Genomic DNA, 27,501 nt, shown 5'->3' with positions numbered 1-27,501 from the left:
ACACACAAACTGAGGTTTATTTCTGTATCTGGACATTCTAATGTTTTCTTTTTCTTTAAAAATCTATTATTCATAAATAAAAAAGTTTTTGAAAGTTCAGCAGTACATATTTTTAAAAATGTTTCTGGTTTTTTACCCAGTAATTTCATTTCTGGGACGCTATTTTGAGAAAATGACCCTGAATAATAAACATATTTCCCAGAAGCCTTAAATATATATGCACAAAATATCTATCATAGCTTTGAATATAATAATGGAAATAAATGCAAGCAACCCTAAATATATATACCAACACAGGAGATTAGTCAAATTCACTATGATAAACATGATAAGACCAAATAAAATACTACATTGAAGGCCTGACAAATATCACAGGGTTTAAGGTGTTTGCCTTAGATGTGGCCAACCCCACTTTGGTCCCTATCACCACATATGAACCTTCATGAACCTCCAGGGTTGATCCCTGATGTCATAATGAAGAGAAATTCCTGAATACAGTCAGGTGTAGCTCAAAGCCTCAAAATATTATGTGATCACTTAATATGAATTTTAATATTTGATTATATGTTTCATATCATATCCCAGTCTCACCTAAGAAAGCTATTTCAAAAAAAAGATCATTTGCTTATATGTAGGGTGGGAGGTTAAAAAAATTATAATAGTTAATAATGTATAGGAAATTCTTACCAACTATTAAGTGAAGAAAACTACATAGAAAACGTATATATTGTGGCTGGAACGATAGTACAGTGGGCAGGGTATTTGTCTTGCATGCAGCTGACCCGGATTCAGTCCCTGGCTCCCTATGTGTTTCCTCAATCCTGCCAGGAGTGATCCCTGAATACAAAGAGTAGTAATCCCTAAACGCCCACTCCCCCCAAAATAAAAAATGTATATATAGGATATACTAATTTATTGCCCTCGATGAACAACAGGATGACAATGAATACAAGTGATACTCATTTAAAAGTGTATGGAGAACAAACTTGAAAGAATTCTATATTTGAAGTTAGAGTGTTTGATATCTTATGAGTACATATTCATGATTTGCAAATTTCAGAAATTATTTTATATTTTTTATGTCAAGGTCATTTCAAACATATTTAAAAAGCTGTAGGAACAAACAATGTACTCCTGTGTACTTTTCAGTCAGATCCCCAAATTGTTAGTATATAATAATTGTTAAGCTGTCCTTCTCCATTAACGAATTGTTTGCAACATAAGTTCCTGTGTTAACGTTGCTACTTTAGATTCCAAAATGAAGAGGTAAATAGAAAGAGGGCAGACATTTAATTCTCATAGTCTGTGGGATCTGGGATGAAAGCCAGCATCTAGACTAATAATCAGATGAAAATTTTTTTAACCACTGCCTATTATTTGCTGTAATATCATCCTATTCTGCCTCTCCCTTAACTACTTCAGGGAACTTTATGCAGAAAAACTGATAGAGTATTGAGCAACAGATTCAAGCTTTCTCATGTAGCTGAATGACTTGAAAAAGATAAGTGTATATTCTTTGCTCATGTCCTCACTTTAGTGAAAAAAAAGCCTTGATTTTTTTCCTTTATACAGCCCCCAGTGATTAAACATAACCACCCTAGATATCAAAGAGAAGTGACAAATGAACTTAAAAATAAAAAACACCACAGATTCATTGTCATGAAAATGAATTATGAAAATGAAGTAACCACATTTTAACATTGCTGTATACAGATGGTATATATTTTAATAAATATCATATGCCTAAAATGAAATTGGAAGATACCTCTAATCTTCACTTCCATCTAATCTGAATGTAAGCAGATCATCAAATATTAAATTAAGTTAATAATAATAAATAATTCAAGATCACAATCTGGGCATTAACAAAGAGTAATGCAAAGTAAACCTAAAATGATATAATTTACATCAATCTTGTAAGTCTTTAACAAAGATAAGAAGTTTGACATTTATCTAATTTTTATAAGTAAAGACTATCTTAAATGACATTTTTAATAACAAAAACATAAATTTGAAGGATTCTCTCTATGTCATAGACATTCTAGAGGTAAAATAGACATTTTGGTTATCTGGCACTGTTCAGATGAATTTTCTGTAATGTTCAAAATGTCCTCAATATGCTAGCCATGGAGTCACCTGTGGTTATTAAATATTTGAAATGTGACACTGAAATGCAGAACTCTATTGTATTTTATTTTCATCCATTTAGATTTAAATAGCGATATATATTACCAACTATTGAAGCTCTAGAGCCCTACAGTCTAAGTAGAGATTTCTGTATTTTCATCCATGCCCAAAAACTCCTATTACACTTTACAACAATATTATTTTTCGTGGCTGTGTGTAACATTCACTTGGGGAGCTCTTTGAGAACATACACTTGGAATGTTATATATGTGTGAGGAAGATACTACTAACTAGACATAGATATACTTTAGAATTTTTATATGATTTTCACATGTGTTCAGGGTTAAGAACCTGAGAACAACAAACTGATGAGTTCCAATTCTATATCACCAACTTTCAATACTAGTTTGAAGGTGCTAAGACTACACTCAGTTGAAAATCCCCACACAGTTGAAAATCCACGTGAAAATTTTCACTTCCCCAAACCTTCACCATGATAACTCTTTGGTATCTGTAGGACACTGAACTGTTCTTACGTGGGCACCAAAATCTTCAGAAACTCAAATCCCTTATAGTAAGTCCTCTATTCATAGGCCCCACAGATCTAAGATTGGTTGAATCTATATGGAATCTGCAGACGTAGAAAACAAGATGTATTTATTGAAAATAAGATTCTGTGTACAAGTGGGAATATATCATTCAAATATATGTTATTCAATAGATTTGAGCCATATAGTATGATTTTCTTCATGGTTACTCTGTGGATTACATTTTATAGTAAACTAGTTTAGTTAGTAAAAACTTCAATAGTGTAAAAACACCGCCAGGGCTGGAAAGAGAGTATAGCAGAAAAGGCATTCAGTTTGCACATTCCCTACCTGAATTTGATCAATATTGCAAATAGGTATTTCAATAATTAAAATTTTAAAAGTGTTTGATAAGGCGGTATGGTGGATGGGAATGGGAGTTAACCATTGGTGGAGGGACGCTGACCCTGTGGTGGGTTTGGAGTTGGAACAATATATTCCTGAAACTATTAATAATATCATTGTAAATCATAGTTCCAAAATATTTTTAAAAGAATAGTTGGATCCCTATGTTCACAGTAGGATTATTAACAAAATCTCAAAACTAGAAACAACCTAAATGTAAATTGATAGATGAGTGGATGAGGAAGTTTGATATACAGACTAAACAAAATGATACTCAACCGTTTAAAAAGAAGAAATTGTGTCTTTAGAATAAAAATGAATGGAATGTGAATTGAGTATGTTCAGTGAAATAAGAATTAAAGACTATGAGCAGATGTTTTTACTCAGACATGGAATGTGAATTACTAAAGCAAAAACTTTACAAAAAAATAAGAATTCCTAGACTTGCAGCAAACTATGATGGTTATCAAAGGAAAATACACAAAAAGGGTGGAAGGAGCAGAGGTGTCTTTTTTAGTGGTGGGATAGTGCTGGAATTTTGGTGGTAATAATTCTGACAATTACACATATATAAACATAAAGTGAAACTCTTATATAAACATAAAAGCATAAAGTGAAACTCTTGGTATCTATACTATTAAAAACAACTAACAAACCAATAAATAAAAATTTAATTTCATTAGAAATATTTTGAAAAGATAGCTCAGTGGACGTATTTATTGACTTGTGTAAAGTTGAGAATTGACAAAAGTTCACCATGCAAATTCCAATCTTCATGACAGAATGTAAGCTACTCAGATTCCATGTCTCTCATAAGTCACGGTTTTCTGTGCTGATCGGTTGTCTGGGTTGAGATTTGGCAAAACCACTTTGCACCCTGGACTTCTGCCCAGCCCATATATTTAGCTCTTTATATTGTATCATTAAAACCCGCAAATGTCATAGACCCCATTAAGGAAACTCCTCTGGTCAGTAGCACAGAAAAAGCAGAACATGATAAGCCCTCCTGAGATAGCCTTTTAAACTATTCATGAGAGTTCATGCTTGGGGCTACATTAGCACTAAAATTCACTCATAAACTGGCATGAAGTGCTGGCTGGTTTGATTTTGTTCAGCTAAGAATATACCTCAAAACCAATGTATAATCTGAGAGAGACAACCTCACACCTTGATATAGGGAGATGAGTACAATCTGCCCAATACAAAAGTAAAAGACAAATGGAAAAAATTCTTCCCAGTACCCATCTTCTAGAGATAGAGAAACTCTGTCATTAGTTATTCCAAGAAAAGCAGTAGAGTAGGACTAATAACAAGTATATGGAGAAAGGAGTTACCTCAGAATCTGGATCAGGGCCAAAGTTAACAATGCAAGAATCAAATGGCACCAGCTGTGTTCACTTAAAGAATCCAGAACAGTAGGCACAGTAGAAGACCTAAATCTTGATAATCGATGCAATAAACTCACTTTACATCATTCTTAATGTAGTATATACATTAAGTATATTTACTTAATGCAGCAAATTGATAATAAGTAATTCTAATACTGAGCACCAGCACTCTCCTTTCTCCTTCATCACATCTTTCCTATTTATGTAGACATGCATTACTTTCAGGCCATAGCAACTTTCACAGTCAAGAAATTTACATAGGAGTTATTATCTGTCAGCCATCTTAGTTATTATTCCATTCACATTTAGTTTTTGAGATATAAGATTGTAAAAGAAAGGAGTGAGTCTGAAATAGTACAATTCAGGCAGCCTTCTTGAAGATATATTTTATCTACAGGGCAATACTATGAAGCTTTCCATAATATAGTCCACTGGAAATGCAATAGACCAGATGAATTTTAAAATGTAACAGAGGAAAATTGAAACTGTGAAAAATATACTATATATAAAACAATTATAATTCTTTCAAGCCTGAAATTACTTTGATATTTTACCGTACTCACTTCATTTATAACCTATGCAGCTAAAACATTGTAAGAGTTCAAATGGGTGGAACTACTTGTTGATGTAGTTGTTGTTTGGTTTTTAACCAAAGTTAAAAACAATGGTGTACCTCAGTAACTGACAAAGTCTCTGGAATACATCAAACATTCAAAAATTTAATGATTATTTCATTGCAACAGCTTCTCACACAGTACCTGGAACCTGATACAGCAATGATTGAGTCTGTTCCCATTATGTTTAGCTTCCTTCCACAACCTATAACTGTAAAGTGTTCACAGATAATCCTTTAGTAATTTTAACGCACTGTTTCTAGTGACACCATCTGAACACGTAACGAACATTATAAAGCACATCATGGAAGTGCTTTATAAAATATTTCAGATAGACTGGAAGTTATGCCATATTATGCCATAACAAATATCATCAGGCGCTGGAGCGATAGTACAGCGGGTAGGACGTTTGCCTTGCACCCAGCTGAACCAGGTTCCATTCCCAGCAATGCATATGGTCCCCTGAGCACTTCCAGAAGTAATTACTGAGTGCAAAGCCAGGAGTAACTCCTGTTCATCGCTGGGTGTGACCCAAAAAGCCTAAAAAAAATTAAAAAAAATAAATATCACCAACATTATTCTTGCACCCTGTGTTGCCTGATGCACTACCATTATATTATTTCACATTTACTTTATCTTCCAAGGACTTGTTTTCAATGAATCCTTTTTGAAATCTCAAAGCATCAAATAAGTAACACAAAATTGAATACTTTTTTATGATCATGTTGATTCTCCTCACCCAAATTGTCTTTGCTCATCAAACATACACTTCTGAGCATCTGTCATGTGACCTCATTTGAGTGCTGGGAAGGCAGAAATTAAGGAGTTTCTACCCTAGTAACATAAAAAACATACAGTTATGTAATGTTAAAGAACTGTAGCAGAAGTTCCAGAGTAGTGTCGGCTAATTTTTTTGGGTAAAAAGAAAAGGTTTCAGACAGGAGATATATGAGCAAAATGCTAAAGTCATGACAGAGTTTAAGTGGAGAGTGCAGTATGAAGTCATGTGCAAGGTCATAATCATAAAGTAGCAACTTAGAGAACATTTTTCAGTCTGTGTAAAATTTATGATAAGGTGTTAAATATATGTATTATATATTAAATATATATAACCTTCCATGGTATTCTATTATCTCTCATATATATGCTTGACATATTATATATTATATATATGTATAAGATCCCATGCTTTATCAGATGTAAGAAATTTGTTTTCCAGAAAAAAAATCAGGTGCAATTGGTCCATTTAAACTTTAAGGCTAATTGCATAGTGAAAAGTAAATTAACCAGTAGGACAAATAAATCAAAGAACTATGGTTTTAAAAATTAATTTAATTTTGGTAATGACCTCCCAAGTAGTGCTCAAGGGTCAGTATTTCAGTGCTAGAGGCAAATGTCATTGTACTATTCAGGCCTTGTTGTGTCGAGGAACATCATGGCTGCCACAAAAACTCTTGGAGGCTTCCAGGGCTACAGCCAGTGATACTTAGGAGTCAATGTGGTTCTGGGGAGCAAACCCAGAGTGAGTGCATTCAAGGCCTTAACCCTAAGCCCTGTAACCCTAAACCCCTAAGCCCTAATTCCCCAGCCCTAAAAATATGCAATATTTTATAAGCTTTGCTATAAGAATTTCTATAGCAAGTTGTTATAAGCATTAAGAATAAAAAGAAGATAGTAAAATGAAGAGAATAATATGAAGAAACTTCTTCAGACATAGTGCTTACAGTGGATTATTCTGAGGAAATAACACTTTGTTGAGGGTTAAAGGATAAAAGTTGTAGTAGAGTGTTCCAGGTAATGACCAAAGATCTCAAGATGGGAAAACCTTTGGCATGTTGGAACAATTGGAAAAGGACCCACGAAACAAAAGAATGGTGGATAAAGGTGAGAGAAGCTTAAATGAGATTGTAGAGGTTAAAAATAATCCAAGACCTACTAGACCTTATGAAAGAGTACTGATTTCATACAAGAGAAGCATGAATTTAACTAAAGAGTAGTAAGATGTTATCCTATTTATGTTTCATAAGATCACTTGGCAGTGGTGTGGAAGATGTTCTGGAGAGGAAATAGTGGGTCAACTGTAAGGTTTTATAATAATCTGAGTGAGACATGATGAGAGGAGGGACCTCTTTATCCTCCAAAGATAACTAACAATGCTTGGCACACTTTCACTGTTTAAATATTGGTTAACTAAATAAATATAAACTGATTTTGATTGTTGTGCCTTCCTTTAGTGCAGGGTGAGGAACCTTTCTGCTCTCAGGTTCACTTAGACATGTAAAATATCACTAGCAGGCCAAATGCACCACAGGGCCAAACCACTTGATTTTTCGGGCCTTGTTTGGCTGTGGGGAGAATGTTCCCCACCAAAGCTTTTTGGGATCATAATGTCTCTTCTTCCCTTTAGTTAGTAATAAAGATGAGGGAGCAATGTAAAATTAGTACTATTAAAGAGTTTTGCCATTTAATGACAAACACTTAATTCTAGGTGACTCTTCCTTTTGCCACTGCTGAGTTACTTGAAAGCAGCATAAGAAAATATCAGTGACGCTCAAGACAAACGACTGGATCACCTTACACTTTTCATGCAGAGAGAAATATATCATTTGAACCTGTTTCAGGCAAGAGGCCACATTCACCTTCAAATAATAACTTCCCAAAAGATTAAAAGCACATAAATTGCAAATATCTCATGGTATAATATACACTTCTGTCAAAGCATGTAATTACCTGAGAAAATGAGACATATATTTGTAGATGTTCCATATCTTCATCTCTCATACCTAGATGACACACAAGATAAGTACACATTTCCATTTTCTTTTCTGGAAAACCAGGTTTATAATAAAGGTTTCATGGGTTCATCTAAACTCAACCTCCAAATGGCCCCAGAGGTTTCAGGGATGGGACGGAAGGGGGCGTGAATCATCAGTTGGTTAGGAAATTATGTCAGCTGTCCCCACTTTGGGAGGATAACCACTTCTTTCTTATAGAACCAGTGATGAATACATATTAACTTGATCTGTAAACTGTAAGACAAAAGCTTTATGTTATGATTCACCGTGTACAATTGAAAGCAGAAATTATTTAATTGTTCTTCTCTAAGAGAAACATTTTATTTAGATACTGTAATTTACATAGTTGTTTACTCTGAAAACTTTTTAATATATTGATTGAATTAATAATATACTTCTACTTTAAAATCTAGTCTACTAAATGCAACCTGCTTTTTAAAAATTAAATAAGCATTAGAAACAGTTACAAAGTTGTTCATGATAAGGTTTTAGTCATATACTGTTTCAGCATCTCCTTCACCAGTGTAAATAAATTTCTCACCACTAATGTGCCCAGATTCACTCCCTCTACCACCTCCAGACAGCCTCTGTGGCAGGCACTTTTATTCTCTCTCTGTCTCTCTGTCTATCTCTTATCTCTCTCCTCCGCTCTCTCTGCCTTCTCTCTCCTTTTGGGCATTATGGTTTGCAGTATAGGTACTGAAAAGTTATCATGTTTGTCCTTTTACTTACTTTCAGCAATCAGTTCTTGACTAGAGTCATCACTTACTTCTTGAGACAATAGCCTAGATTTTGGGCAGTGAAATCAGTCCCAAGATGATGGAGTCTGGAGGCATGGCAGTGATTTTGGAGTGTGGGTGCAAATAGCTGCCAGGGCTCTTTTTGGCAAAGCACTGGGCTAACCCACTCCCCTCTGGGGTGCCCCAGACGTCTCAGACATAAGTGGGTGTCCTAGTACTTTTAGCAGCTGCTTCATCTATTTTGAGATTTATTTATGAGTCTCTGGAGCAGGGTCAGTAGATGAGTTTACATGGTGCCGGAGGTGGTTCATCTCCGGTCCCACGTCACTCTCAGTTCTGACAAGCAGAGACCTGCCCTTCAGCTCCTCCACTTACAGATGACATATGGCCAGTGTCTTGGTCATCCCACTGCCAGTCCTCATTGAGCATGTACATCTTCACTCGCCATCTCAGTCATCCTGCCACCTGCAGGCTGAACCCAAGGTCCCACCTGAGTCACCTAGGAAGGGAGGCCAGGGTCAGGAAAGAGGTCACTCCCAAACCGAGGGGCTCCCCTGCCTCACTGCCAACATTCACCACCTCTGAGCCAAGCTGCCACTGCTGGCATAGCCCAGTCCCAGGGCCTACGCCCACTTCTTCAGGGCATGCCAAATGTAGCCATGTGCTACTCCGCAGCGTGCAACATGGCTTTTGATATGATACATATAAATCAAACCATTCATTTCTCAGAATTAAATCAAATATAATCTCATACCGTCGGCTATTTAGATCGAAATAGAGGAAGGAGAAAACGATGCCTGCTAAGCGGAGTCCATGCTATAATTTAAAGCTAGCTTTGAAATATTGGAATCTATATGCAGTCTTCCCTAGTGAACAGTAGCAAGAAGAGGGTTTCAGTATGCACTAAAATAGGATTGCAATCCAGAATCTGTATCTTATGAATCTGAAAAAGTATGATCTTAAAAATTATCACATGACACAGGACCAATGCTCAAATGAAATTGGCCAAACGTGAGTTCCAACTTAGCAATGCTAATCTTAAGTACTATCATAAATATTTTTATTCAACAGAAAGAAAAGAAAGGCTACCTTATTTCACATAACAAGAGGTTTAGCCTGTGCCCCTTGCTTTGATAGTGCATTCTTTCATTCATATTTTATGAAAGATTTACTGAAGCCGAGATTATTTTTTAGCATCAGATCTAGTCTACAGTTGTCAGTAAATAACTGATATCAATATTATTAATAGTGATTGATGGCTTTAATAATAATCATAAACTAGACTACAAAGGAATTTGAGTGATTCATTCAAGGTCACAGAGATGATAAAGACGGGACTTGAAACATGATCTTTCTCATCAAAAATATTGTATTTTTTGAAAAATACTTTTTTTCTTGTTTTGGGGGCCAAATGCAGCTGTACTCAGGAATTCCGTCTACCTCTATAGGCAGAAGAAGTATTCCTTGAAGTACTCTATGGACCACATGTGGAGTAGGAGTCAAATCTGGGTCATTCATTTGCAATGCCTCTGTCTTAATCTTTATACTCCCTCTCCAGTCCCAGACTGCTATACATTTTTGCAAAAGCTGAAAGAGTGTGGCATTAACACTTTGAGATTTTTCAATCTTTTAGCAAGGCTGCCTCTGTAACTGTCCACTTGCGGTTTTCAAGTACCTAATAATATGCTTTGTCTCCCTTTCTCTCCTCACTCAGATTTCCAAATTGTTATGCACCATGGCCCAACTCTACTACAAAAAGGTAAACTACTCACCATATAGAGACCGGATTCCTTTGCAAATTGTGAGGGCTGAGACAGAACTATCTGCAGCGGAGAAGGCCTTCCTCAATGCAGTAGAGAAAGGAGACTATGCCACAGTGAAGCGAGCCCTACAGGAGGCTGAAATTTACTACAATGTCAACATCAACTGCATGGATCCTTTGGGCCGGAGTGCCCTCCTCATTGCCATTGAGAATGAAAACTTGGAGATCATGGAACTACTGCTGAACCACAGTGTTTATGTAGGTGATGCATTGCTCTATGCCATCCGTAAAGAAGTGGTGGGTGCTGTGGAGCTTCTGCTCAGCTACAGGCGGCCCAGTGGAGAGAGGCAGGTAAGAAAAATCTCTATAGGCTAAAATAGAGCCAAGAACAACAGGGTTCCAGGGGCAGAAGCCTTGAAGTAGGAAAGTTACGTAGGTTGGGGTTGAAAATTTTATCAGTGAAACTCTTTACTCTTAGAAATAGCATTGGTGACCTCTGGGGTTGTACTTGAACTACCCTGCATGCTCTGCACTGACTTTTACTTACTTTTTCCTTATTACAATGTTCCTATATTATATACATAAGTATATATATTCTTTATTTTTTGGCTTTTTGAGTCATACCCAGTGATGCTTGGGGGTTACTGCTGGCTTTGCCCTCAGGAATTACTCTTGGTGGTGCTCGGGGGACCATATGGGATGCTGAGAATCGAACCCGGGTCAGTTGTGTGCAAGACAAACAACCTACCCGCTGTGCTATGGCTCCAGCCCCAGAATATACATTCTTATAGGGTACTTGTGGGTCATACCCAGAGGTGCTCAGGGATTACTCCTGTGGTGCTAGGGATCGAACTTGGGTATTTTCCCTGCCAAGCACACAACCTAGCTCATTGAGCTATGTCTTCAGACCTGTATTCAACTCATGAGAACACAAAGTATGATGTTTATTTCCAAAGTATTCAAGCTCTGGGCAAGAAATATAGTACAGGGGGTAAGGTTTTTGCCTTGCATTGTCTTGTAGATACTCAAGCTTCAGATCAATCCCTGACATGACAAGTTCCCTGAACACAACCAGAAGTGACCCCCAAACACACAACTGGAGGAGATCTTGAATACTGATGGCTATGACACAAAAACAAAGAAAATACTTCAATCTCCTTCTACTATTCCTATCCTCTGCACACTTTGTTACTAATTTTACTCAAAGGCTATGTTCTAGACCATGAATGCCCAGGCAATTACCTAGTAAATGGAGTCACATATTTTCCTAGAACCTATATGAAACTGTATTATAAGACTGAATGTTTGGGACATATTGCTCCTGTCATTCTATTTTTGACACACCCAAAGTCAATATTACAGAATCATCTTTGATTCATAACTTAACTCTAAGCTAAAACCTCAATCCCTTTTGCTTTCTTCCCTTCCTTTATTTTTACTATACTTTTCTCTCTCTCAGATCCCATCACTATGCTTGTTTTCATTATCTCTCTCCTAGATGAATGGGTTTTTATTACCATCATATCATCTAATAAGTTATTAGAAATGCGAATGAAAATTTCCAGCCCCCACAGTCTGAATCAGAAACTCTAAGACTGAAGTTTATCAAGAAGTCTCTTAGCAGTCCCTTGATAGGATGTTGGAGCACACTCGGATTTGAAGTCACTATCATAGACTAATTGAAAGTCTTCTAACTGAAATTGATGCATTTAGTCTCTTCCCTTCATTCATAATTCATCCTGAACAATGAAACTGGCTTTTTCTCCCTAAAGTAGCATAACAATCCTGTCATTTCTGCCCATCTTTCATTACCTACAATTACAACATTAGAAGCAAACCCTAAGAGTTTATTATTTGATACCCTTCATCAATAGTCATTTCAAGCTCTGTTTCCTCGTATGTTCTTCAAAAACCGGCTCCTCAAGTTGTGCGGGTCACTTCATTATTTCTCACTTTTTGTAGCATTGCATTGGATATGTAGTAGAAGGAAGGGATATATAATCAAACCTTCAATACCTCAGTATGTCCCCAAAAACAGAAATGATGCAAATCAAAACCCAAGTTGTAAAGTGCTCTGAACACAGATTATTTTAATATTGCAGTGTCACATAGATAACTCAGGCGTCAAAAGCATGCCTTGCATGTATAAGACCCTAATTTCCATCCTTGGTGCCATATTGCCCTCCCCAAAACTCCACCAAGTATAGCCCTCAGTGCCATTAATCATTTATTGGTGTAACTCTGGTGGCCTCCAGTTCTGCTTGTCCCAAGAAGCACTGCTTTTCTGGTCCTGTTGGCAAAATATTTCAAGAAGTGGGTCCTGGATCTCCTGAACACTGCTTGGGAGACCACTTAATAAATAATAAGAATAAAAATAATAATCTTTGGCACAAGCTGGGTTTAAAGGCAATTTATAATTTTAATTTTGTCTGAATAAAGAAAAATAATTAAATAAGCTAAATAGCACCTGTCAGACTAAGAATTGAAATTGATATAGCACAAAGCAAGAAAGTAGAATAAAATTTCTTCATTCCCATAAACAGTGCCAAGAAGGAACATACCTTGTATCTCTTTTACAACCACAGTAAACTGGCACTGAAAAAAAGTGCCAACAACATTACAGGCTTATCAATAATTACTTTCTAAACTAAAAGCATGTCACTGGCACTGCTAGGGATCTTACACAAGTTACTAACTTAATATTTCTAGCAGTTCTGTTATCTCGACATAATTATTACCATATGTATTTTACCAGTGTGAAGCAATTTTAATATATTATTTATTGAATCACTATTAGATACACAGTTACAAAGTTGTTCATAATTGGTTTTAGTCATACAATAGTCCATCACCTGTCCCTTCAGCAGTGAACAAATGTACCTAGTTTCCCCTCAGCTCCTCTCCTCCCCCCACTCTACGTCTACAGCAGGCACTTCTCTCTCTTCTCTCTCTCTCTCTCTTCTCTCTCTCTCTTTCCTTTTGGGCATTGTAGTTTTCAATACAGGTACTGAAAGGTTATTTGTTTTTTCCTTTACCTACTTTCAGTATTCAGTCCTTGTCCAGAGTTATTATTTCCAATTATCTTTGGCATAGGGTCCCTTCTCTGTCCTAGCTGTCCTTTCATCACTACCACTTGTGGCAAGCTTCCAACCATGGCCTTTGTTTCCACTGCCCTTGGGTATTAGTTTCATACTATGATGTGAAACAATTTTTGAATTTTTTTGGCTTTTTGCAACACGTGGTGCTCAGGGTTTTTTACTGGCTCTGCACTCAGGAATTACTCCTGGCAGTGCTCAGGGAACCACATGTGATGCCTGGGAGAGACCCCAGGTCGTCTGCATGCAAGACAAACACCCTATGTGCTGTAATATTGCTCCAGCCCACAATTTTTTAATTTTATTGAGGACTTGTGGATTTTAATTAGCCAAAACCAGTGCGGTTAAGTCAATAGTTCAAGTTCATAATAAATAACAGAGCTAATATTCTAACCCAAGCATCTAACTCAAATCCACTTCTTTAAATACTCTGTTATACTGCTTCTCTGGAAATCTGAGTAACTCTTAGATTTACTACTATGAGTCTTGAAATGAGGCAGATTCTTGAATATGAATAATTTCTCTGGAAAGACTAGAACTGCAGGATTCAGATCAAATAGAAAAGCAGAAAGGCATAAGCACATTGACTACCTTGTTGACACCCCAGTGTCCATCATAACCGATTTTTTATACCTCATTTTCTTCAGAACCCTGCTAAGTTTTTTGTTTGTTTTTCTGAGTGTTTTTTGTTTGTTTGTTTGTTTATTTTGGTTTCTCAGAGATTCCTCTTGGCTATGTGCTTAGGTATCACTTCTGGCGGGATTCAGGGGACCATATGTGGTGTCAGGATTGAACCTGTGTGAGCTTAATGCAAGGCAAGCTCCTTACTCACTGTACTCTCTATGTAGTCCATGCTGAGTATTTTAATATGCTAACCTAAGAATTACCCATCTATTCTATTCCATGATGATCTTGCTTACCTCTCACATTATGTAGCTATTGGCTCAACCTTTCATTTGAAACTAACAGGATTCCACTTTATACATTTGATCAGTTTTACTCTGTAATAGGATTTTTTTAAATGTGATGCATAATCTGATTCCTGTCTGTTTCCATATTCCCCTCTTATGACCTAACTCAGTTACTAGTATGCAATGAATGGCATATATTCACTGATTAATGTAATGGAGTTAAGTATATCTCATGAAAAAGTACACAGATAATTAAAAATATACCCCCTATTTATTCATTTAGCTTCACAAATACTTTGTGAGTAAGGAGATAATAGGGAGGTCCAGAAGAAATGAGTAGCCCTATCTGAGATTTGAAAATAATTCACAATCTTACTTGACACTCCCCCATTTTTGTCCATCTTTCTAGAATTGTATGTTAGATCCCAAGGAAGAAAAGTATGAGGTAATCTTATTCTAAAAATATGATCTAAGGCATGGCTTCTCTTCCCTTAACAGAAGCATAGTAATATGCTTACCAACTGCTAATAATGAAATGTCAAGCACGAAGACCTGGCTTATGCTATTTGGGACAGGCTATCTTTTACTTTCCAACAGACCGTTGATAAAAGACCCCTTTGCCTATACTCAAATCTTACCATATATACAAATGCACAAATATTTTTTTAAAAGTTCCATCCTCAAATGTCTTCAGCAGCTTTCTCTTCCATTTCTCCTCTCTCTCTAAACCCCAACTATTAGCTTCTGCTAAGTTTCATCTTATTCATTGCTCTGACAATTGCTGTGATATGTCATATGTCAGTAATTATAACAACAGGGCACCACAGTGGAAGAAATCTGCCATTCTGGGAGATGGAAATGAGATCTGTTTACCTGAAAGAAATCAGGGATATGAGCAAACACAGGACTCTTGAAATCCACAGGTCTTATTGGGTAGGCTGCTCTCAGAAAGACTCTTCTCTCCCACACAGAATTAAAACAATTGTCCACTTTCATAGATTATTTTCTCCCATCAATCTAATTGACTGACCAAAGTTCACCTCCATTAGCATTGAGTAAATAAACTAGTGTCATTCTTGGTTTTAGTGTAAAATCAAATTTCGCCTCAGGTGGCAAATGTTTGCTCCCTCTTTACCCAATCCCCCACTTTCTACTTATCAAAACTGCTCCAGTAAATATTGGAGGATATATGACTAATACTGGCTTCATGTAACAACATTGTCATGGAGATTTACATTTCTAAGAGGGATTGATTACTTTTTGGGAAATCAAATTTTTGTGCACTGTGTGTGAGGGAGAGAAAGAGAGAGAGATGTTCAAGAGAGAACACAAGATTTTTCCAAAGTGAAAAGCAGTAAGGGATCAAATTTTAAGGTAAATAATGTACTGTATCAAATAGAATTTCTATACCAGACCAAAAAAATCCAAAGCTGTGTCTGAGTGTGTGTGTGTGTGTCTGTAATGTTATTCCTGTATCTTCTTGTGTGGATTACTCTGTAATGTTTCTGCTACTCCAGAAATTCAATGTTCTTTGCAGTGTCCACTACTAATGATAATGGCCTATTTGCTTAGAAGCAATTTGTTGACTTATGGAATATGTGATTCCTTGAGGTAAAAACTGCTAAATTTTTCTCAAAATTCAACAGTCTTAAAATACAGAAGTTTTACTTCCAACCTATTTTGTCAGTGAGACATTTCTTTCAACCTTCTGAGTTTGGGAATCACTGAAAGCAGGAGAAGCAACTATAATCACAATTCACAGAGGAGTTCTAAGTGTCCGTATCATCAAAAGTAGCTCAAAAAATCATCTTGTATTTGGAGACCATATCAAAATGAGGCTCTTGAGTCCCAGTGTGACCTTAAAGAATCAGAATTTTGTAGTTCAGGCTCACTCCTACCAGTTCATAAGAGGTTTAGTAACATCTTTGGATTTGTTTCCTAAGGATACCATAACTAGTAAACATTAACTTGGTGGCCTAGAAGGAATATAGTCTCATAATGCCTGAAGCTCGGAAGTTTAAAATAAAAGTTTTATCAGGAATTATTCCTTTTGAAGACACTAATCCCTACAATTGTCTTTCCATTCAATTGGCTTTCCATTGTCTCTCATTTTGAATATACATCTCCATTCTCTTAGAAAGACAACGGTCATTTGGGTTTAGGGCCACTCTATTCCAGAATGACCTTATTTTAACTTTATTACATCTGAAAATAGCTTTTTTCAATGAAGGTAATAATCACAGGTTTTCAAGGTTTGAATAAATTTTAATAAATCATTGGGGGTAATGTAATTAAATACACTTTACACTATGAGATACTGGTATATACTAATGGTTTTCAAACATTTTGACCTGTCTACATGTGAAATAGACTAAAAGATCCAAGGAGAGTTTCCATAGTTTAGGTAAAAATTAGGTTCTAAAGCCCTGCTTACTCAAACAAACATATACACCCATTTTCATACCTCCTTGGCCCCTAAAGAGCAACAAATTCTAGGAAAAAAATTGTTATAAAATACAGGGTAGTAGATTCTTATTTAAAGTTTAAGATGTTAGCCACTTTGTAGCTAACTGGGTGACCTTGGTCAAGTTACACATATTTAAGTTATGTGCAGTAAATTTCCTCATCCATAAAATGAAACCAAAAAGGCTTGTGTCTACCAAATCCAGGTACTTAGTACAAATCCTTGGATTAATTAGGTATAGACATTGTTAGCTTAATTTACAAGTATCAAAGTTCTTTGGAAATCAGTTTAATTGTAGTCAGAAGTCACTATTATTTTCGGCTTAACACCATTAATTTGACTTAGCCTGTCATATTGTGAGTGGAAAGACCAGCTGGCAAATGGCACTAACTCATTATAAGACACCACCAGTACAGTGAGAGAAAGAGCCTGGTGAGTGAGCTGGCCTAGTTAGTTCACAGATTGCCTCCTTCTGCCTAGCCTTCATGGCAATGGTCTCCCTTATGTTGCCAAACAAAGCTGCATGACCTCAAAATCATGCCTCATTCACTGGAGTCTAAGGATTTGAGCAACAGGGAGTTAAAGCTGCTGAACTCTACATCAAAAGCCCACCTAAGTAATTTGTTTTCTTGGTCACTTGCGTCAATGCAGGCAGGCGGAAAGAGGCTAAGCCAACCTTCTCCCCATGGCCCACCCCTCTGGGCTCTGAAATAATTACTCATTTGTCTGTGGCAGATGGCTCCAAATTAAAACTGGTCTCACAGATGAGCTAGTGAGATTAAGGCTCAACAGCACTAATAAGTGCTTGTGTTGGGATTGTAGAAAATCACCAATAAGATATTCTATTTGCTCTTTTCCTATTTGAACATTGATCTCTTCGGGATGCCATGCACAGTATTAAAGGGGACATGGAGGGCCCAGGCAAAGGTGACTCAACAGAGGGAACCTCATAATTCTCAAACACTCAATATGAGAGCAGAATATGAAGTTGAGAACTGCAAAAGTCGCCCTGCTATTAGAGACTTCCTGCAGTGGTAGAAAAAATATAAGCTTTGAAATCAGCCAAGTATTAGAGTATTTCCTTGGACAAATCACTAAATATCTCCAAGACTCTGTATATCTGTAAGTGTAAATGATAATAGTCAAATTAATAGAATTTTACTTAGCATTAAATGAAATATAATGTATATACTGCTTTTTACATTTTAAAAACTTTTTTGGTTTACAATACTATTAATAATGATTCCTCATGGACATAATTCCAAAACCATGCCCATCACCAATGTATTTATTTTATTTCCCCAAGAAACTACTCCATCATTTCTCCCATTATGTTGCCTTTAGATATTTGTTGCTACCTCGCTGTGTATCTTTGAGTCTCACATATGAGAAAGATCATTCTTTACCTTTTCTTTTCATTTGGATGGACATCACTAAGCATGGTATCTTCTAGTTCCATCTATGTTGCTGCAAATTGTATGATTTTCCTTAGAACAAATGCCTAACATATAGTAAATAAACAGTGTCTCGAATAATTTCTAACCCTACTAGTTGAAGTTATGCTAATATCACCAGATTGATGACCTTATTTAATATTTTTTAAAAACTATCAAGTACCCTCTAGCAATTTATAGCTTCTTAGCTATATAGATTCATACCCTCCTAGCTGAAACTATATGACCATAGGAAGCCAGTTAGCCTTTTTGAGTAGGTTTCCTTACCTATAAGTGATAGTGATGATATTACTGACATTATACTTGTTTTGAGATTTAAATGGACATTTTAAATTTACATATTTGTAGAATGTAGCATTTCATATATAATATTCATATTTAGTATCAAGATTATTAATTTTACCTGAATTGCCCAATAAAACAGTAGGCATTTATTCTATAATAATATGATCAGTAACTTTATTTCTATGAACCTATTTGATCCCCAAACCAAAGTGAAAATTTTATCATAAGAGAGACTTTGTGTCAACTAAAAGAATGAATCAACCACTTTACTCTTTTTGAGAAAAAGGAAAGTTTAACTTCATGGCATCGTATTTACTTAACTACTAAAATAATACTTCATCTCATGCATCTATGCTAGCTTTCTTTTTTTAATTTTATTGAATCATCGTGAGATGGTTACAAGTTTTCATGTTTGGGTTACAATCATACAATGATCAAACACCCATACCTCCACTAGTGCACATTCCCCACCACCAATACCCCCAAGTATGCCCCCTCTTTCCCACCCTCCCCCTGCCTCCATGGCAGACAATATTCCCCATACTTCCTCTCTACTTTTGTCCACTATGGCTTGCAACACAGTCTAATTCATATATCAAAATTTAATTTAGAAACCACTTGATCAAGTAAATCCAAGGTCATTCAGGTGAGTGTGAACTGCGACAAATGTCTCCTGACATGCAAGACACTATTTTTACTACCCAACTCTGTCTATAAGAAATTATCACAAGCAGAAATATTTACACTTGATCATAGCCAAAAGGCCGAGAAGCAATACAAGCAGAAATATTTAAAACAAAACTGAAAAATGAATAAAGCAGAGAAAAGCATTGCCTATCTAGAGCATGTCTTGAAAAGTTTTGGGAAATGATTAATTCAACTAAAATTATATTCAGATTCCCAAGTATTTTTGACTTACTTATCATGCCACACAAAAAAATTGAAATACACAGTTTCCTCAAGATATTTATAGCCCTGGGGCCAAAGAGCTAATACAATGGTTAAGGTGCTTATCTTGCAAGAAGCTACACCCAGGTTCAATCTTTGGAACCACATATGGTCCCCTGAGACACTTCTGAGACACAAGGAGACACTTCTGAGCACAGATTCAGGAGTAACTCCTGAGCACAAGTGATGTGGCCAAAAAAGGAAGAAAGAAAGAAATTTAGTTTTTGATAAATAAATAAAGAAAGAAATTTTAGTTTTAAAGACATGTATGCACCTCTTTCACTAAGCATAGTTTTGTGTTCCAAAAGACACAAACTACTTAAATAGCGATTTTGATTCTAACCTCTCAAAAAGAAAAACAAGTACTTAAGATTGGTCTTAAGTAAATAAGACATCTGGCTTTATAATATTTCACAAAGACGATATCATTGATAATCTCAAAAACAAGTCACTGAATAAAACCACGACTTTTTTTTCAACACTAATTCTAGCTCATTCAAGGTTATCATCAACTCACACATTTCTTGTGTAATTTCATGATCATGGCTGCATATAACCTAACCGATGAACACATATAAAATTAGGAAGCTTCCACATTATTCTTGTACAAGCATATCTCATCTTTGGATGATATCATCCATTCATCCTTCAATTTATGTGTACAATTTCCTAGAGGGAATGCCATTTTTATTTCCTTTCTGAGACAGTTTCCCTGTTATTGATTTGTTTCTAGTTTATGGCTCTTGTGAAGACTTAGTTCCAGTGTGAAATATAAGTGGAAAATTTAGAACTCTCCTTTTATCTCTCCTCCTGATGGTCCTATGTCATGCACCAAACACTTCAAAAAGTTGATCTCTCTTTATAAGCCACCACAAACACAGGACAGAAATATAATAATTCAAGAGTATGTCATTCAGAATTTGCAATGTGAACAAATTGTCCACATTATCCAGAATTTGTTATATGTGCAACATAGGGGGCCACTCTGGATATAAACAGGCAAATTTCAAAGGTTAGGATGTGTTTCAGAAAAGAAATAGACTTTTTTTTCTGGAAAGGAATAAAGAAGATAACGGTACACTGGTAAAAAGGAAGTAAATGAGAAATGGTGTCGGAAATAGAGGATTGTAAGTAGCTGGTTCTGGAAAGGAGGGTTGGTGATGAAAGCAATGCTACTTAGGTTTGTATTGCCCTCATGAAGACTAGCCTCATAGGATGCAGAAAAACACAGTAAAATGACATGTGTACCTATATGTTAATTGCAGCACTGTTCACAATAGCCAAAACCTGGAAACAACCCAAGTGCCCTAGAACAGATGACTGGTTAAAGAATCTTTGGTACATCTACACAATGGAATACTATGCAGCTGTTAGGAGAGATGAAGTCATGAAATTTTCTTATGAATGGATAGACATGGCGAGTATCATGCTAAGTGAAATGAATCAGAAAGAGAGGGAGAGATATAGAGAGAAGGACTGCACTCATTTGTGGAGTTTAGAATAACATAACATGTGGCTGACACCCAAGGATAGTAGATACAAGGGCCAGGAGGATTGCCCCATAGCTGGAAGCCTGCCTCATGAGCGGAGGGGAGAAGGCAGATGGAATAGAGAAGGGTTTACTAAGAAAATGATGACTGGAGGAACCAGTTGGGATGGGAGATGTGTGCCGAAAGTAGATAATGGAAGAAACATGATGTCCTCTCAGTGTCTGTGTTATAAGCCATAATGCCCACAAGTAGAGAGAGAGATCATGGGGAATATTGTCTGCGTTGGAGGCAGGTGGAGGGTGGGAAACGGGGGGGGTATACCGGGGATATTGGTGGTGGGGAATGTGCACTGGTGGAGGGATGGGTGTTTGATCATTTTGTGATTGTAACCCAAACATGAAAACATGAAAGCTTGTAACTTTCTTACAGTGATTCAATAAAATTAAAAAAGAAAAACAGTAAAAAAAAGAAGACTAGCCTTATAGAGGCTTACACAGTTAGAACAGATAACTTAGTCAGTTAGGACATTTGGATAGTTGGATAGGTAGGTCCTTTCTTATCATGAATGGTAATTATTGGGTCCCTGTATGCATCTACTATTTTACTTTTTCTCTCATATAGTTGGGATAAAGGAAAATGAATCTATGATTCATATTTAAATTTTTTTCTAAGCCTGGACCTTGTTGAAGTCACTGTGCTCTGGACTGGTGGTTACAGGTTTTCTGACTCACGGAGTGCTAGAATTGAAAGAAATAAACTGGACACTATGATGACCCAGAGTTTTGGTTGAGCATGAGTGCCTTTTAACAAATATGGGTGAGGAGTTGGCAATATTGACAGTTGACACTTTTCTATTTAATCTGTTTTTCCAAGTGATACTGTCACTCTCCTCTTCTTTGATCCCTCTCAGATACACAGGTACAATGCCTTTGTCCCCATTTTAATCTTATTAGTTGGTAATGCTAATCTTTTCTATGATATCATGTTCACATGGTAATTATCCTTCTTCTATAATCATGCCTATTGGTGTCTTTCAGAATCCATATCATTTTTTCAATTAATTATTAATTTTACCCCAATTACGTCATTCTCCATTAATAACATAGTATCTCTCATGAGCTCCAGAGTTTGTTTACTTTCAAGTAGATATTCTCATTATCTTCGCATTAAGCCAAATATTCACAATTCACTATTTCTAAAAATAAAATAAACAAAATTGACAACACTAACTTAGCACTTACTATGTGCCAGGCACCAATTGTAAATACATAGCATGTATTACCTCATTCAATACTCACATTCATACTGTGATGCAGAATATTATAATCAATTTTTACAAATATAAACAAAGAACAAATAATTTAAATTGCTTTTCCAAGTTTTTGCATCTAAAATGTAGACTAACTGGGATTCAAATTGAAAGTCAATGTAATTTGGGTTAAAAGCCTGTTCTTCCCTTTAATAGCCCTTTTTGGGGGCTCTAAATCATCCTGTGGTATACCTGCTCTCAAATGATGGTACTTTATAATTCTGGTCACCTATATTTTACTTTCATAATTTTATGAAGTAGCATGGTTTATAATAGTGCTAATGTTTATGCTTTTGGCATACAAATTTACTGAACGACCAACAACAACAATGAAGTGCCAGAACTCTTCAACTCTGAACCTTCCATTTATTTTTTTATTTTTTTGAATGCTTAAAAGGATCAGGTTCATTTATTTCAACATAAGGCTGTACTTGCCAAAGACACAGAAATCCTTGAACTTCATTGATTTTGATATGCAGTGTCTATTCCCAAATAAAGGGTAGTCTTATCAATGCTGCTGGAAGCTTTGAACTCTTTCGGTTGCTCTTCTGTCTCTGTCTCTATATTTTTAACCACAATGGAATATTTTTAATGACTAGTCTTTCTTTGATAAGTAATCCTTCATCATCTCCTCTGGATGAATTTGTTTCCTCTTTAGAAATGTGAATATCACAAGTCAAGTAGAATTAGTAAGGATGAGGGCAAAGAAATACATTATCCTTGAAAATAATAGTGTAATCTCTGACTCATTATAAGTTGACTGTTTCTCCTGATAGTTCCAAGTTATTTCCAAATTGTTTTAGAGATATTTATGTATATGTATATAAATATATCTTCTGTCTCTGTATCACTATCTCTGTCATCACTGTCATCCCATTGTTCCTTGATTTACTTGAGTGGGCCAGTAATGTCTCTATTCGTTCCAGCTCTGAAGCAGCCTCTCCTTACTCGTTTTACTCAATGATTGGAGGTTCTTTTCAGGATCAGGGGAATGAGACCTGTTATTGTTACTGTATTTGGCATATCAAATATGCCACAAGGAGCTTGCCAGGGTCTTCTCTGCAGAAATATATCTTATAATAAAAATTAATCTTTCTGAAATCTTCCTATGTCTTTTCTACTTTTTATTCTTCCATATATACTTAAAATTCTCATTATTCTTTCAGCTTTTGTGAGATATAAGACCAATTCTCTGCCGGACATTGTAGGGCTAGAAATGATACATGAATATTTTTATCTTTTCTTTTTTTTAATAATTTATTTATTTTTAATTAGAGAATCACTGTGAGGGTACAGTTACAGATTTATACACTTTTGTGCTTATACTTCCCTCATACAAAGTTCGGGAACCCATCCCTTCACCAGTGCTAATTCTCCACCACCCGTAAACCCAGCGTCCCTCCCACCCTCCCCAATCCCATCTCCCCCCCACCCCACCCTGCCACTGTGGCAGGGCATTCCCTTCTGTTCTCTCTCTCTAATTAGCTGTTGTGGTTTGCAATAAAGGTGTTGAGTGGCCGCTGTGCTCAGTCTCTAGCCCTCATTCAGCCCGCAACTCCCTTCCCCAACATGGCCTTCGACTACATCATCCTTTGGGCACCCACATACAGTTGGATACCAGATTCCAGTGAATAACTTAAATGGGGTGAGGAGATAAATAAACAAACAGTCAATATATAAGTTCCGACAGAGATAATACATGTCATGTATGTGAGACCACATAACTCAAATGACCACAGTTTCTCCCTTTTTCTACAGGGTAAAACTCAAAATACAGGCAGGGGCTGATAATTTTAGGAAGAAACCTAATTAATCCCTCAAATCATGCTGGATTTTCACTGATAAACCTCAACCCTAAGATTTGAGAGACAATGAGGCCAACTAGATAAGACAGAATAAAGGAAGTAATTTCTTGGATCATCTGAACATCTCTGGAGTCAGGAAAGTGACTCAGCTAGTGAGTGTCATCTTAGATTTAGAGACTTGCTGATAAATTCATACTTTGTTGCCTCTCACAAAATTAAGTGACCCAATCCAGAAGTTACATGTTCTAAGAAGTATTTAACCCTCTATATTTCTCATAGACGAAAGGTAGTCAGTATATAATACCAAGAGCTTGCGTGAAGTAAGGTATCCTTTTCTACTTTATTCTCAGTATATTTTCGTTGTCTGTCCACTAATATAATAGGATTGTGAGCCAGATAAGAAATGGTACTGAAAAAACATTGCAACTAAAGTCAAATTCGAGACAAAGAAGCCGGTAACTGAATCAGTGAGCTTACTATCTTTACTTCTTTCCCCAGAGAATGGGGTTGTTCATTTAACAAATATCTCAGTAGATCGATAGTAGAATTCCTAAAAATCTTGTTTTTCCAAGAGCAACCTGCATTCTGTTTCTATCTACAAGTTACATTTTCCATGTGGGAATTGTTAAAGTAAAAGAATAATTCTAGAGTAGCATTTTACATCCAGGGGTCATATGACTCCTGGTGAAAACCAAGATATGTCAGGATAGTCAAGTTTGTAAACCGGGTATTGTGGCACCTAGAAGGATAGGGGGGACCACAGGAAGTAATGAATTTCAGAAGGGGGCCACATTGGGAAAAAGTGGTAAGAATACTGTTATAGAGCCCCCAATCTACCCTTTAGTCATCAAATAGTGTTTTTCTACCTTCTAAATGTACCTGCTTAGCAAAGATTTAGTCCCGTGAGCCATTCATAAGTTAGATTAGTTTAGGCTTTCTCTACCCAACAATAGAAGGCATGGGTTGCATTTACTGAAGCAAATTTCTCCTTCTCTGGAGAAATTTGGAATTTCTCTAAGAAATAAGGAGGAACCCATATTTCTTAGCTCTCAGACATATTAAATTATTCAAGTATGAAAGTCTTAAGTCACCACCAACTTTTACCACTTTATTTGGTTTATTTTCTGAATATTTTTGTTATAAAAGGGCTACAAGTTACCTGTAGGAGTTAAAATAGTATAACAATTAGTGAATAAAAATATTGCATTTACCAATTTTGAAAGGCATAAAAATATGACTATGAACAGTATGTGCAATCTTAGATATTTTCTATGGTTTTGCAACAGAAATATACCTATACACAAGACTTCTTTCCACACATTTCTGCAACTTCTCTTTTCCTTGACAGTACATTGTGCATATAATTTTCTGTGGGAACATCTTAATCATATTCTTTTAATGATACTTTTGTAATATATCAGACATATGTGTCCTATATGTTTAACCAGTCCTCTATTAATTAACATTTCAATCGTTTCAAGGATATTTAGGTTACCTGGGTTTGCCTTTTTTTAAACAGTGCTTAGTAAATATCCTCATAGAGAGGTCTTTGAACACTCATGTGATTATGCCTGTAAAGTTAATACCTAATAATTATACCATGAAGTTTTAAAACATTGATATACAATACCAAATTCCTCTTCCACCAGCAGTGCGTAAAAGTGTCTATGTCTCTATGTCTCACATCTATTTAATTACGAAGTACAAGAATAAATGAAAGATTTTTAAAATACTTATCAATTTGACCGGTAGAAAAGTCTGTCATTATTGTTTCTCAAGAGACTTTCTTTTCCTGAGGTTTTTTTTTTACCCTTCATATTATAAGTAATTTGTTTTATTCTATTAACTAACTTTTAAAAACCATTTTCTACTATAGTTGCCCTCTTTTACTAATTTGTCTAAGCTCTTTGTTTATTCGGGTCATTAGCACTTTATTTTATTTTGAGGCACACACAGCATTTCTCAGGACTTTCTTCTGACCCTGTGTTCAGGGATTACTCATGGCAGTGCTCAGATCATGATTAAAAACTTTACCACAGTTCATTAGAGAGCAATCATTTACCCAGTTTCATAAGTCTGAAACACTGAGAAATGCTTGTATTTTAAGTCTGACTTTTCTGCTCAAAAGGTATTGTTTTAAGTGATGCTTAAAGTGTTTCTCTAATATAAGATGCATCCATGCTTTGTAATTCTTTTATACATAATTTTCCAATTTAATGCTTGAGTACCTTTGCTTTAAAAAATTATATATACCTGTTATATATACTTGGAAGCACAGAAGAAAACCAAAAGGTCTCCAGCACAAGCTCAAGGGAAGTAAAAAGGAGAGAAATAGAAGAAGGCTTGGTCATTATCAGAGCTCTAACATCTAGGTACTAACAAAATTTTAATCTGTTCTTTTTTTGACTTTGTAACAGCTTAGTCGATACTTTAATAAAATGACAAAAATACAAGAAATAATTCTCCTTGATTTTTGTGAGAAAGGGGGAAATGCATGAGAGAAAATATGTGAAATGGCAGATTAATACTTATTCTTATCTAACCATCCGAATGATCTACATTAATCAGATAAATAGAATAATGTATAAATTCTTACTTTATTAAATTAATAATATTATTGGGACTCCAAAACTATCCAAGGGAATAATAGGAATAAATAGGAATAAATCCCGATTTCAAAATACAGTAATCAGGTAGCTATGATTAACATGAAATAAAATCATTAATTTGTAGAGTATTTTAACGACTTCTTTAGGAGTCAATAAAATGACATTTTTATTTGGAATAGAACAACCTTAACTATCTCAAAGAGGAAAACATCTCTCTAGATTGATATTACTAGCAACTTAAGTTGTCTATTTCCTGGGTTATTTATTCTAACTTTATTTAAGGACAGCTAGTAATTTTGAGAATTCAAAAAGGAATAAATTTGTATGCATGTTTGAGATATGAGTACTGAATTATAGACTCATAATATCTGAAAGGTGCTCAAAGGTTAGAGAAAATTATGAGGCTTCCATAACGTGACCCTTAGAATATGAATATGACAATTTGCTAAAACTCCTAGCACTTTACATAGCCCAAACCATTTTTATATCTTTTTAATGGTTTGTCTAATTAAAGAACAGTGATTTACAAAGCCATGGATAGTTGAGCTTTAGGCATATAAAATTTTGACAGCAATTCCGCAACCAGTGTCAACTTGCTCCCACCGATGTCACCATGTTCCCTCTTGTACTACCCCCGCCCCCACTTGCCACCGTGACTGGCACATTTCAAAATTTGGTGGTTGCAGTTTGGATCTCATGTTTTCAGTACTGTTGAGTCTGTGTTTTGGATATATATCTATGACATTCTCCCACATTACCAGTGTTATCTCCTA

At 35.8% G+C, this 27,501-nt stretch overlaps 1 protein-coding gene across 3 annotated transcripts in view; it reads left to right on the top strand.

Annotated features, from left to right (window-relative positions):
• The window catches only part of TRPC5 (transient receptor potential cation channel subfamily C member 5), a 330,706-nt gene that overhangs the window by 145,111 nt on the left and 158,094 nt on the right, over window positions 1-27,501 (top strand). For all 3 annotated transcript variants that reach the window (XM_055121759.1, XM_055121760.1, XM_004606294.2), the window contains one exon: window positions 10,311-10,709. In XM_055121759.1, the coding sequence (XP_054977734.1) occupies window positions 10,332-10,709 (378 nt within the window). In that variant the 5' untranslated portion in view covers window positions 10,311-10,331. The remainder of the gene's footprint in view (window positions 1-10,310; window positions 10,710-27,501) is intronic.

This window comes from Sorex araneus, chromosome X (genome assembly GCF_027595985.1).
Source record: "Sorex araneus isolate mSorAra2 chromosome X, mSorAra2.pri, whole genome shotgun sequence".
Taxonomy (NCBI): domain Eukaryota; kingdom Metazoa; phylum Chordata; class Mammalia; order Eulipotyphla; family Soricidae; genus Sorex; species Sorex araneus.
The sequence above is the reverse complement of the archived record's forward strand: the minus strand, read 5'-3'. Positions and strand labels throughout refer to the sequence as shown.